The sequence below is a fragment of the Tamandua tetradactyla genome, chromosome 14, assembly GCF_023851605.1.
Source record: "Tamandua tetradactyla isolate mTamTet1 chromosome 14, mTamTet1.pri, whole genome shotgun sequence".
Lineage (NCBI taxonomy): Eukaryota > Metazoa > Chordata > Mammalia > Pilosa > Myrmecophagidae > Tamandua > Tamandua tetradactyla.
Window position 1 is genome coordinate 35,611,490 of NC_135340.1, and position 12,463 is coordinate 35,623,952.

General features: G+C 43.7%; 2 protein-coding genes across 4 annotated transcripts; both read right to left on the reverse strand.

Annotated features, from left to right (window-relative positions):
- Window positions 1-1,346: 1,346 nt before the first annotated feature.
- Window positions 1,347-4,571, reverse strand: SLC39A2 (solute carrier family 39 member 2). The gene is made up of 4 exons (XM_077127310.1): window positions 3,287-4,571; window positions 2,989-3,119; window positions 2,704-2,757; window positions 1,347-2,276 (listed from the first exon to the last, which is right to left on the reverse strand). The coding sequence occupies exons 1-4, from the start codon at window positions 3,399-3,401 to the stop codon at window positions 1,644-1,646; spliced, it is 933 nt and encodes a 310-aa protein (XP_076983425.1). The 5' UTR covers window positions 3,402-4,571; the 3' UTR covers window positions 1,347-1,643.
- Window positions 4,572-4,666: 95 nt separating this feature from the next.
- METTL17 (methyltransferase like 17) lies at window positions 4,667-10,616 on the reverse strand. 3 transcript variants are annotated; one of them, XM_077127308.1, is made up of 14 exons: window positions 10,485-10,615; window positions 10,180-10,333; window positions 9,963-10,094; window positions 8,999-9,080; window positions 8,608-8,689; window positions 8,224-8,297; window positions 7,673-7,767; window positions 7,239-7,309; window positions 6,943-7,050; window positions 6,595-6,663; window positions 5,881-5,931; window positions 5,544-5,636; window positions 5,037-5,221; window positions 4,667-4,916 (listed from the first exon to the last, which is right to left on the reverse strand). In XM_077127308.1, the coding sequence occupies exons 1-14, from the start codon at window positions 10,563-10,565 to the stop codon at window positions 4,811-4,813; spliced, it is 1,383 nt and encodes a 460-aa protein (XP_076983423.1). In that variant the 5' UTR covers window positions 10,566-10,615; the 3' UTR covers window positions 4,667-4,810. The 3 variants fall into 3 exon arrangements, with proteins under 3 accessions (XP_076983423.1, XP_076983422.1, XP_076983424.1); XM_077127307.1 differs by having other exon boundaries at window positions 5,028-5,221; XM_077127309.1 differs by lacking the exon at window positions 5,544-5,636 and having other exon boundaries at window positions 5,028-5,221; window positions 10,485-10,616.
- Window positions 10,617-12,463: the final 1,847 nt, after the last annotated feature.

Consider the following 12,463-nt stretch of genomic DNA (forward strand, 5'->3'; position numbering starts at 1 on the left):
GACTCACTATGGGGATAATATGTACCTGGAAGGGTTGTGAAGGTGAGATAATACACATAAAAGCAACAGAACAGTGCCTGACACACAGTAGGTACTCAAATGTAGAAATTATATTGTTACTACAGTGTAGGCTCTGTTCTCAGTGTACTACATTGTTATTACAGTAAATGCTGAAGGGAAAACAGAATACGATGGTGCTTCAGGAAGATTATTTCCTTTAGACACTTTTCTTTTCCTGAAGCTTGCCTGCTTACTGGTCCCTAGTGTGTAAGTTGGACTTGTGAGAAAACTTATAATTCTTATATTGTGGGGAAAAGTACAGGGTAGACAGGAAACAAGAATGAAACTTAGGAGACCTTTCCATGTCAAGGTATCTTTTTTTTTTTTTTTTTTTTAACATGGGCAGGCACCAGGAATCGAACCCAGGTCCTCTGGCATCACAGGCAAGCATTCCTGCCTGCTGAGCCACTGTGGCCCACCCCATGTCAAGGTCTCTTGAGCTTCTACACTAGAACTATGAAAAGAGGCAAACTGATGAGGGTGATTGAACTCAGCGCACACTGTCTCTTTGTTCTATTTTTCCACCATGTCTGAAATATTCCTCCATTTCATGGGCTGGGGCTGTGCAACAGTCATCTGCTCCTTCTCAATTCCAAATAATCTGCTTTTGTATTTGTCCTTAGCAGTTTTTAAAAGAAGCAAGAAGTTGTAGGTGTTACTTAAACTGTAGAACACGTGGCCTGGTGGTAAGGGGTCAGAGATGCAGAGACAGGACTCAAGTAGGGTAGGCAGAAGGAAAGCCACTAAGCGGTGGGAGAGCCAAGAAATCACCCCAGGCATTTATCTGGCACCTTTCTTCCTGTCCAAACACATTGCTTCTTAATCCCTGGGCACAAGGCAGCCAGACAGAGGATAAGAGAAGAACAATAGTATCCCTGAGGTCACACAGGACTTGCTGAAAAATAGAAACCAGATGGAAATGGGCTCTATTGAGCCTGATCTCAAGAGTCTGATAGGTGTGCTGTGGGTGGTTGACAATAGGTATTGGGTTGGGGTCAGTCTGGTAGTGTAGGTAAAAATCTAGATCTCCATGGTTTCTCTTTCAACCTTCTTTCCCTCTTAGTATTGGGTCTCCCACATCTAGGGGTAAGGTGGGAGAGGGTGGTTGAAATTTCAGTAATCTGGGTGGGGGTAGGGGGCAGAGCCAAAGCTGTGACAGAATAGCTAGGGGCCTTGATTCCAGAAGAAAATACTACTTCCCACACTCATCCTTACCACTCCCCACTTTACCACCCTCTGTATGAGGCAGCTTCTAGGCAACTGGGAGAAATGAAATACAATATGGCTGAAAGGGAAGGGTAAAATGGACATTTTATTGCACACAAAAGCATACATATAATAAGAAGCAATTGTCTTTATTCTAATTCTCCAATTATAGGCACTCAGTCTAAACAACCTTTGCTCAGTTCTGGGTGAAAAATAGGATTTCAAGTAGGGAAAATCTGTGGTCTGGTCTGTAGGTATGATGCTTAGTGAATGTCACTTAATCTCAATGAAGAAAAGTCTGAGGGCCAAAGCCATCTGAAAAGTGTGTCCTGAGAGGAGGGAAGATATGTTAGTCTCTCAGAAAACCCTAGAAAAACTCAGGCCCACAAAGCAATAAAGGCCATGAAGGCAAAACCAGCAGCTACACAGCCCCACTTGGCCAGAGGGGCCTCAGGAGCAGCTAGTTCCCGGGGAAGAATTTCTAGGAAGGTGACATATAAGAAGGTGCCAGCAGCCACACCCTCTAAAACTGCCTGGGCTAAGCCCCGTCCTCCTTCAGGGTCCCCTCCAGCCACAGCCAACCCTAGGGCTAGGCCCAGGGGTGACATGAGAGCTAATGCCAGTATGGAGAATGTAGCCCAGCGTGATCCAGTGCCTACACGTACCAGTCTCAGGCCTACACCAAACACTACTAGCCCCTTGTGAGCTAGGACAGCAAGACAGAGCTGCAGGGTAGCTCCTATTGTTGACTGTAGCCCCACAGCTAGACCTTCAAACACTGAGTGAAAAGAGAGTGACAGCAAGAGGATGAGGGCTCGAAGGGGACCCTGAGAGGGTGAGGGCAGAGGTTCATGGCTGTGAAGTCCAACGGCATGAACTGTGCTCTGGTCTTCCTCCTTAACTGCTGATCCTCCAGCAGTCCCAGGGCAGAACTGCAATGCCAGAGACTCCAAAAGGAAAACCAAGAAGAAGCCCAGGGAGATGATGAGCTCTCCATAGGGATACTCCATCTAGGGATAGAAAGAGAGGCCATGAGATGGGAAAGGAAGGGAAGACAATACATTCGATGGTCATGGCATTGGGAGATTGAAAAGAATGGGAAAATGTAATGGACATAAAAAAGGCTGGGGGAATGAAGCTAAGAGTAGCCATGGATATGCATCAAAAAGAAGGCCAGAGGGACTAAAGGACCCAGTATCAATAGGTTTAGAAATGGAAAAGAATATGAGCCATTTCAAAATACCCAGGGAAAGAATGAAAGGATAAAGCAAGAGTTTTCTGGAGAGTTCCATAAACCCAAAGGATTGGGTTGACTCCTCCTTTCCTTTACAATGTCTGAGCTGGGGAGCAGAAGGATTCCTGGTATTCCTTATATATTGCCCTCAAAAGGGTGTGGGTATGAAAGAAGTCTCTGGTTCTTTCAGGTGGGATACTCACCACATGAGCTGAATCAGCAGCATCAGAAGAATTTCCCTCATTTTCTGTCCTGTTCTAGGGAGAAGAAAGCAGGAATTAGGGTGGTGGAGATAAAGCAGCTCAGCTTTCTGTCCTGTCCCTTTAGTTCCACTGCTTTCCTTAAAGTCAAATCTGATCTTCTTTCATCATTTCACACAGCACAAGAACTCCCATCTTTCTGTAGTTCCACCCATGCCCTTGGCTCCATTCCTTTCTTCCCTTGGTTCTGGTCTCACAGCCCTGCAGCTCAGTATCTCTGCTGCTCACCAGCAACAGGAATCTCTGGATCTCTGATTCAATTCCCTCCAGGGCTTCAGCTGTCATGTGCATGAACCCTGCTCCCAGAAAAACACCAGCAGAAGTACAGCCCAGAAGGCTAAGGACCCGGCGGTGATGACCTAATAAAAAGCAGAAGTTACATTCCAGTTGACAATGAGGAGATAGACAAAGGTGACTAAAGGACAACAGGAAGCACCCAAGATTCCAAGTTTGGGGATGGTGAGAGAATTAAGAGTAAGGTATCAGGATAGGGTTGAGGTCAAATTTAAATTATGGGGATAGATACCTGTGGCTGCACGAATCTGGAACCATTTGAAGCAGATGGGAGTAAGACCACAGACCAGAGTGAGAGCCAGGAGGGCAAATAGGCAGCCAATTTTTACTCCTAGTAGTGGCTCCATCCCTCTGGTGCAGGACAAGCAGAACCTCCAAAATGACAAATGGAGTTATAATTTTTGGAGCAGGAGTGGTACTTTAGGTGGCCAAAGCTGGAACGTTCACTCCTGAGTCTTAGGAGACTGCTGGCATCCTTTCTTTTCTGTGTTGCCTCTGCTTGCACAGAATTGCATACTGACTAGGGCCCTGCCCCAGCTTCCCGCCCTTCACTTACATGGAGGCTCCTCCCCTGCTTTCGTGAGCCTTGAAACCAGAAACTCCAGACTCCCTGCCAGGCATAGCCCAGTACTGTGTGCCTTCTCCTCTTCAATGCCATGACTAATCCAAGGGCCGTGGACAGTATTAGTTCATGCCTCGGGTTGGTCTAACCCAGAACAGGGCAGTCTATGGCTAACTATCTCCCAGCTGTTTTATGTTGGGGACAATCTGGTCCTGCCTCACTCAGGACATTTGATCTAAGCCTTCCATACTCTCTCCACCCCATCCCAAGCCTCACAGCTTGCTACGCTGACACCTGAACCGCACGCTTTCAGAGGGGATTTGGGGCCACCTGGGAGTAATGAGGAGGTGGGGCTGAGAGGCTTGCTGCTACCACTCAGTAGAAACTAGGTTGGTGAGAGGACTTCCCTTTCCTGTAACCCCAGAAAAAAATAGCTGCAGGAATGGAAATGTCTTGTGGTGAGTCAAGATTTCAGTGTTACAACACTGATACTGTCACAACTTCTGACTGAGTCTCTGTTTCCTAATAAGAATTGTGGGAGAGGAACTGAGAGATTTAAGACAAAAGGAAATTGCTCTAGCCCTAAAATAGCAAGGCCTAGGGGAAAAGTGAGAAAGGAACCAAAAAAATGGAAGGATCCTGCCTGGGAATACAGGGATTGAGAGGAAGAAGATTCAGTCCTGACTGGGATCAACTCCTGAGGGACACATATGGGGCAAATTTTAGAGTAGCTGAGGGTACCTGGGAAGGACGGAAGAGAGGGTTGTAGAGAAAAATAGAGGCTAGGCAGCTGCTGGTTTCCCTATTTAAGTGGCCCACATAACAACTCTGAGACCTGTTGAGCCAGTTCTCAGAGAGCTGGGGGTGGCTTTCCTCACTCCCAGATAACCTTCACTGGGGAAGAAATCCTGGTCCCTGACAGAAGCAGAAATATTCTTAGAGGATAAGGTGTGCTTGAGATTTGTGAGGGAAACCTGGCACTAAAAGAAAATGTGAAGATTCTCTTCATTATAGGATGGGCCTTTTACTTTTTAAGAATCACAAAATTCATTTCTGTTCTTAAAAAAGCATTTTATTATTAAAATTAAAACCTCAAACTCCAATATATGGGGGTACCAGCACTCTCATCCTAGATACCAGGAAGCTTCAGCGTTGGCAGGCAGGATAGAAGAAAATACTTATTACATATTCTTGTCAATTCTCAGAGGGATCTTGAGCAGGGGATGGAGGAAGCTCAGACTGTGTGAGTACAGGTAAAAGATCTCCCCAGGAGCTGACACGAGCACAGCGGTACAAATCCCTATGGAAAAGAGTTGACAATGTGGACCATATACTCTAGCCAACCCCCCTACCCCATTTATTCTGATAATAATAAATTATTTTTATTATTTAAATAAAAATAATAAGGCACCTCTTATACCTGCCATGCTGGCGAGCAGTGATCACAGCATGCTGCATATGCCCATCTGGACAGCACAGGTGACAATGCACATGGCGTGGCCGTTTAAGGACAGGCTGAGTGATACGGGGCCAGCAATGAGTCTCCCTTGGAAAGCCCCGGGCAAGGATTACCAGAGAAAATTTTTCCTCCTTTGGCTTCTTGTTCTAAGATAAGGATACAGAGACTGTTTGGAGGAAAAAGATATGGGAAAAAACCTTTTTGATCCCTATTATTATTTTTTTACATGGACAGGCTCTGGGAACTGAACCCGAGTGTCTCTGGAATGGCAGGTGAGAATTCCACCACTGAGCCACAGTTGAGCCACCCTGACCCCTACTTTTGCAATCAATCTTTTTTATTCTATAAATCATACACATGCAGACCCTAAAATCTCCAGTCTATTTTCTGAATTCTCCTCCCACCTCTGATTCTTTTTCTTCCTGCTTTCCCAGTTTCTCCTTGCCCAAATATTCCTAGAATACATACCCAGCTGAAGGGGATTGGATGATAAGCCTGGGAGAAGCTACAGGCCAGGGACTTAGAGGCTGTCAACTGGGGACAAGGAAGTTCATGGGGACACTGTAAACACAGATGAAGACATGAGATAAGATGAAACAACCAGAGAGCACAAAACTGAGAAAGTCAAGAGGAGCTAGGAAGAAGGGAGCATAGGAGCAGTGGATAGTGAAAGCAAGGAGAAACACCAAGTTAAATTGGATAGGAAAACAAGGCAGGGGAAAGCGGCTTAGTTTCATCTTTACTTTTCTTGGCTACCCCTGAATTCAGATTTTTGCATTCTGGGAAAGGTAAAAATAATACTCACTGGGGCAAAGACAAAACCAGGTTGAGGGTCCAAAGGTGATTTTTCTTTCCCCTGAAACCAAAGAAACAAAGTTGGGTCTAAGGGGTCTACTCTCATAACTAACTCTCTGCACTTAGTAAATTGAGGACTCTTTTAACATTCAATTCTGATCATTATTAACTATGCCCTTTGAGTTAATCTGGCTACTTCTCTAATACTCTGAACAAAGAACTTTCTCTTTGCAGCAAGAGAAAGGCAGGGCTTGGCACACAGTATGGTGTGCTCCCTTGTCAGCAACCTCCCCTCTCAGAAAAATGCCACTCCAGGACAACCGAATTTATGATTCTAGACTGGCTCATATTGTCCCACAGAGACAAGGTTCTTGGTTCAGTGATGTCCTAGATCAGGGGTCAGCAAACTTTTTTTAAAGGGCCAAACAGTAAATATTTTAGGCAAAATCTGTCTCTGTCCCAACTCTCAACTCTGCTCTGTGTAGTGTGAAAACAGCCACAGACAACTTCGAAATAAACGAGTATGGCTCATGCCAAAACAGGTGGTGGGCCCTTTTGACACCTAGGCCCCAGTCTGCCAACCACCATCCTACCTAATAATGACTATATGCCCAGTTCTGAAGAGTCATCCTTACCAATACATGGCAGTGCCTTTTCAGTTTTTACTGTCACCAGTAGTTGGTGACAGATGGGTGGGAAGTGAAGGAAGGAGAATGAACCTCACCTTAAGGACCAGGTCTCTGGCATCCATGAGAAGGCGGTGCCCAGCCTTTGTTCCATTCTCTAACAATATCTGTTGGAAAAGGGGGAAAATAAGCAGGAGGTCTGAATTACAAGAAAACATTAATGTCAGCAATTCTATAAGAGCACTCACAGATGGAGTAGGGGGTTCTAAAAAGGAATGGGCATTATAAATAACATGTGGATGGAACTCCTAAAGTGGGATTAAGGGACCTAAGTAGAGGAAAATGGTCAAAAATGAACATAAGCATCTAGGGGGGGAAGGAAAGGCAGAAAACTCATGAAGCATCTTTGAGAATTGAAGGGGAAAAGGAAAGGAATCTTGACTCACCAAAAAATTACTTGTCTTGCGCCACAAATTCTGAATAACCTCAGTGCGCTCAGCCTTGCTAGGCAGCTCACTTAGGGAAAAGGCTGATACCACGACATCAAACTGTACCTGAAAGCCAACACAAGGAACGTGACAGTCCAAGACATCTCCCTCTTCCAAGTGTGCAAGAGAAATCCTGACCTCTAAACTTCTTTAGTGCTTTCTATTATCTTCTCAATATTGGGTTGCAAAGCTGAGGCCATAGTTTTCCATCTGCTACATTCCACATTTAGAATACTTTAAATACTATCACTTGCCTTGGGTGAGACAGGTAGATACTGTCTGAAAAATACACCTGGAATAAAAGGGTCCCCAGATTCTGAACCACCTGTGGAAGAAAGAGATGAGGCAACTGTGAGTTAACTGCCACAGTCATAAACTAAAGTGATATCCAGATAAGAAACATGGTCCAAAAATAAAGAAAAACATTACATAAGAGTGAAATATGATAAGTTAAGCATGTATTACAGAAGCAAGGAGAATACTGGGGCCCCTGTCCTGTTAACCTCACCCAACTTATCCACAGTCTTGCAAAGGCCTCAACCCTACTATGATAGACTATAACACTGGAAAGGTCATCCTAACTTTTTACCCTTACCATTACACCCCAATGAAACACCCTTCATAGTACCCCTTTAATTTCTTAACTTTCTCAACTTTGTAAGAGTCCTTTCTTATATCTTGTCCTTACCTTTCAGTAACCTTTCTGCCAAACCCAACATGGCTGCAGAACTGTCCACACACATATATTCACGTAGGCTCTGACCCCAAGTATTATGCGCAGCCCTAAGATAGCAAAATGTAAATCACCAAATCTCATGACAAAGTATTCTTCCTACAAGAGACTTCTCTACCCTCACCCCAACCCCTGAGAAACAGAGTACTATGCTAAAAAGGTTAGAAAAACTAATAGTTAGTTTATTTCATTTACAACTCCTTAAAAAAAAGGCAGACTCAAAAAACAATTTGTAAACAGAAAAAAATTGATTGATAGTTGAATAATGATCTATACTAATCTTCTTTCTTTTAATCTTTCAAAACATGGGCTTTTTTTCACTTGACATTTCTTTTGTCCCAGTCTACATATTTTCTTCTGCTTTGCCCAACCTGAGGGAAGAAGCATTCTAATTTCCAACTGTTCTGTTCTCCCTCTGCTTCCCCAGTCCCTTGATATCCGAATGGTACAAGTATGACTCCCTAGAGTTAAAATGAGCAGAAACAGGGCTGAAGAAAGTTACTTACCATGTGACAGAACCAGTACCCGAACCAAAATCCATCAAGGTTTGTGGCTGGAACTCTGGGATTCGAGTTCGGATCTGAAGAAATAAATAACACTCTACTCATTTAGGGCCTTGGTAGATATGAAGTAGGGATCATGTTAGAGGAAGTAAGATGTGAATGTCTTTCGAGATTTAATAAAAATTCTTAAGAGAACAAGAAGCTCCTAAAACAGTGGTTGTGAACTTTTCTTGAGTCACAGAAATCTTTTCTATGATAAAAGCTTCAAAAACAAACACACAAAAAATGCACATGAAATGTCCCAAGAATCATTTCCCAAGAACACTACATTAGGAACGAGGAAACTAATGGTAAAAGGGACCAGGTTGGAAACTGAGGAACGTTCACCTCATGGAATGCCCTGGAGACCGCTGCAAAGCCACCATCCAGTCTTGCTGCCATATACACCAGGCTCAGTCTCTCATTGTAGCTGCCAGAAGAATTAGAGAGTAACATTCACTAGGAAAATAACCTCTATCTCACAGTTAATTTCTAGATTTTTAGGAAATGATATCTTTGCAAAAGGCTCTTCCAGCTCACCCTTTTCACTCTTCCACACAAGGGTCCTGGGGAACCTCCCAATTCAGGTAACTTTTTAATTAATTTATATTGCTATTTTACTATTTTATTTTATTTTCCAGGTAACTTTTTTAAAAACTATACTGTGTAATTATACTTCCCCAACTCTCCTTCTAGAGTTGAACTTTTCTCTCTTTTGTAGGCTTTTCGTCCCTCTCACCTCAGTTTTTGCCAGTGGTAGGTAGTTTTGCGCAGGGCACGTAGCACAGCTCCACGAAGTTTCTCCTCTGCCTGGGATGAGTCTGGGGCAAGAATAAGGACTGCAGGTGACAACCTGGGGAAAGCAGGGCTCAGATCCAATAGCTGAATACATTTCTCCCCTACCCCCTGTCCCCACAGGCTCCAAGCTTAAGAAAGAAGTCAAACCTAGAGAAAAATCCCAGGTAAGAACAACAATAACAACAGCCATAGTATATCAGATAGTATTATGTCTCTAATAGTGCTTTATCCAACTTAACCAACCCTATCCCACAGTTTCTGTTCTACATTAAAGTGAAATGTGATAAAGATTTAAAGAATAGGATAAGGATTGTATTTTGTGGATTTTCCCACTTCCCTGAAACTTAAGACTGTGACGTTTCCTATGTTCCTATGGGGAGATAACGGACTGAAAAATCCTAAGTCTCACAATTGTGTTCAGTTCAGTATTATTTGGCAAGTATGTACTGAGTGCCTCCCTGCAGCCAGGTACTGTGGGAAGTGCAGGGAATACAAGAAGAATAAAAAGAAGGTCTGTAATATGAAAGAATTCATGCCAATAACTTGATGAATTATACTTCTCCTATCCCTAGGAGTGTTTCCATAGTAGACAGGGAACCATACAGGGACTTTATTTCACCAGAATAAACACATAGACGGTCCTAGTTCAGTGGACTTGCAGGAAAAAAGCAAAGATCTAGATTTTGACAGAATACTGCCGCACCCTCTGACTTTTACCCAAACTCCAAGGTCAATTTCTGGAATAATCTATTTTCTCTTAGAAAGGCTTTCTTGTAATGACTGCTCTGGCAAGAAAATAAAAAAAAAGAAGCTGCAGTACCTATTTGAGAGACTGTACTTTCTCGCTTTTCACTTTCCACTGACATTTCTATTTGGTCTCTTCTTTAAACATTCTTAAATTCTACCTGCGTTTCCCAGTTTCTTCTCAAGATCTGCTGCCCGTCTTTGCAACTCCTCTGGCTCCACAGGTACATGTCTGCTCCAGAGATGATTGGTCAGCGTTTGTACTTGCTTTTCCATATTTGGTACCGAGTTCGCTTTGCGTCAAAAATTAAAAGTGCAATCATGAGAGGGGGCCTCATCCCTGCTTTTTCTCGGGTCTCCCTTTCCCCCATTACTCACTGCGCAACAGTAACTGCGCAGCATCACTCAGCGCTTGGGGCAGGCTCACACGCGGTAGCTGCAGAATGCCCGGGTGCTGGCGATGGGGCCTGTTTCCCAAAAAATCGGACTTGTTATCCACCTGGGTAACGCAAGGCACGAGGACGGCAAGCGCCTGCAGGCAGAAAAGAAAAGCTCATTACAGGGTAGAAGGGAAGATTGTGGGCACTCAGAAAGGGAGGGGGTGCCGAGAGCACACCTCCTCCGAGCGGAGCTGTTCTCTAGAGATACGGGGTCTCTGGAGAGCAAGGAAAATAGGCGCTCACCCGGGACTGGCGAGCTACTCCAAGGCCGTGGCTCCATCCGCCTAAAGTCGGCAGGACCCTCAATCCACTAGCTGTCGCCATGGCTCCGGAGGCGAACCGGAAACGGAACTGCAGATGCTTGTGACACTCGGGTTCACATCTCCGAGGTGATCATCCGCCGTGTAACGACGGCCTGGGACAGTATCAGCCAATGAGGAGAGCGAGTGCTTGCTAGTAGCCAATAAATGATATTCTTGGGGCGGAAACCGTGCGTAGGCGGGACTTGGGCCGCAATTCCTGCGAAAACAGCCAGAAGCGAGGTTGCGTAGAATCTTGCTGCGGGGTCTGGAAATGGAGGGTGCGTCCGGGCGCGGGTCCTTTGGAGGGGGTCCCTAGAAACGTGGCAGTGACAAGCTAAGACCATTTGTGGATGTGTTAGCAATCTGTACTGCTTGTCTAGAGAATTCTGAGTCTTGTTTGTCTTTTTTTTTTTTTTTTCCGGTTGTGAAAAGGGTAAAATGCAGTGCTGGGAAGACGACCTTAAATACCAGATTTAGGTGACCCACGGTGACAAAAACAGCAGATTCTTTTGTCTCAGTGCTCAGATGACCAATTCCTAAGACACCGGGTTTTTTTTTTTTTTTTTTTTTTTTTTTTTAAAAAGCCTCTTGGGATTTTTATTAGAATTGCATCAAATCATTAGGTCAGTTTATGTATCTTCAGCATAGTAAACATAATATATTCATAATTTTCTACTTTTTTTTTTTTATTAATTAAAAAGGACACCGGGTTTTAAAGAGAGAGAATTTATTTTGCTAGGCACAAGCAAGAGATTACATGGGTTGGTGGCCCAACGTCTGTCTCCCGGAATTTGGGGGGTTTAAGGTTTTTATGGATTTTAGCAAGGGGAGATGAAGTCGTTACAGTTTCAGATAATCAAATCTAAGCAGAAAGGGAGACATTTCAAAAGTTCAAGCTGACGGGGTGCGAGGGTAGTTCAATAGTACAATTGTCACCTGCCATGTGGGTGACCTGAATTGATTCCCGTCTCACGCACTTCTTCCCAAAAAAACAAATAAGCAAACAAAAAACCAACCAAACAAAATTCAACGAATGGTGCTGCAATAGAAGTATACTCATGGAAAAAGAATGTTATGTGACCCTGCCGTGCAGCAGACACGCGCGCATGTGCACACACACACACACACACACACACACACACACGTGCAAGTTGAAAGGAAGGGAGGCAAAGTTACCGTTTCAATAGCATAGTATTCCCGGTACAATGTACAAATATGAAGGGTTGGAACTGATTAATGGCTGACTCAAATTCGTCATTTGCATTGGAGCCTACAAGTTCCTTAAAAAAATGAGTGGAGAAAGAGAGTAGCTGGTTTTACAGTCACAGAGGACATACTGGCTCCATCAATTTTGATGTATGTCTTGTGTGAAAGCTAGCATTTTCACAAAAACTCAACAATTGCTATGCAAATCCCTTACGTAAAACTGTTTTGAGGGCTAAGAGACTTAATGCATTCACTTCCATGCACTTTTTGGACTGAAAGTACTTTCTTCAGAGAACACTATCCTTAACCTAAACCTAACACTAACACTAACCCTAAACCTACAACAACCTCAAAATGAACTAAAAATCCAAACCAACCCAAAACTTCACATCAATCTTAATCCCACCCTAAGCATAATCCAAATCGTAGCCCTAGGTCTAAGCCTAAATCTAACCCACAACCTAACACTAATGCTATTCCTATATGAACCCTAAACTTAACACTGAGCCTAACACTAACATGGATATAATCTGTTTTAAAATCAAGTAATAATAATATCTCCACACATTTCCAAGCATTTTAATGGAAAACAGCATCGCAAAGTAATGTTTCCTAGTAAAATATAAGAACAGTTTGGAAATGTGTTTTGAGAGCTCATTGGCTTACCACCTCCACTCATTTCAAACAATTTTGTGGGTGAAAAGAGAATTTCTG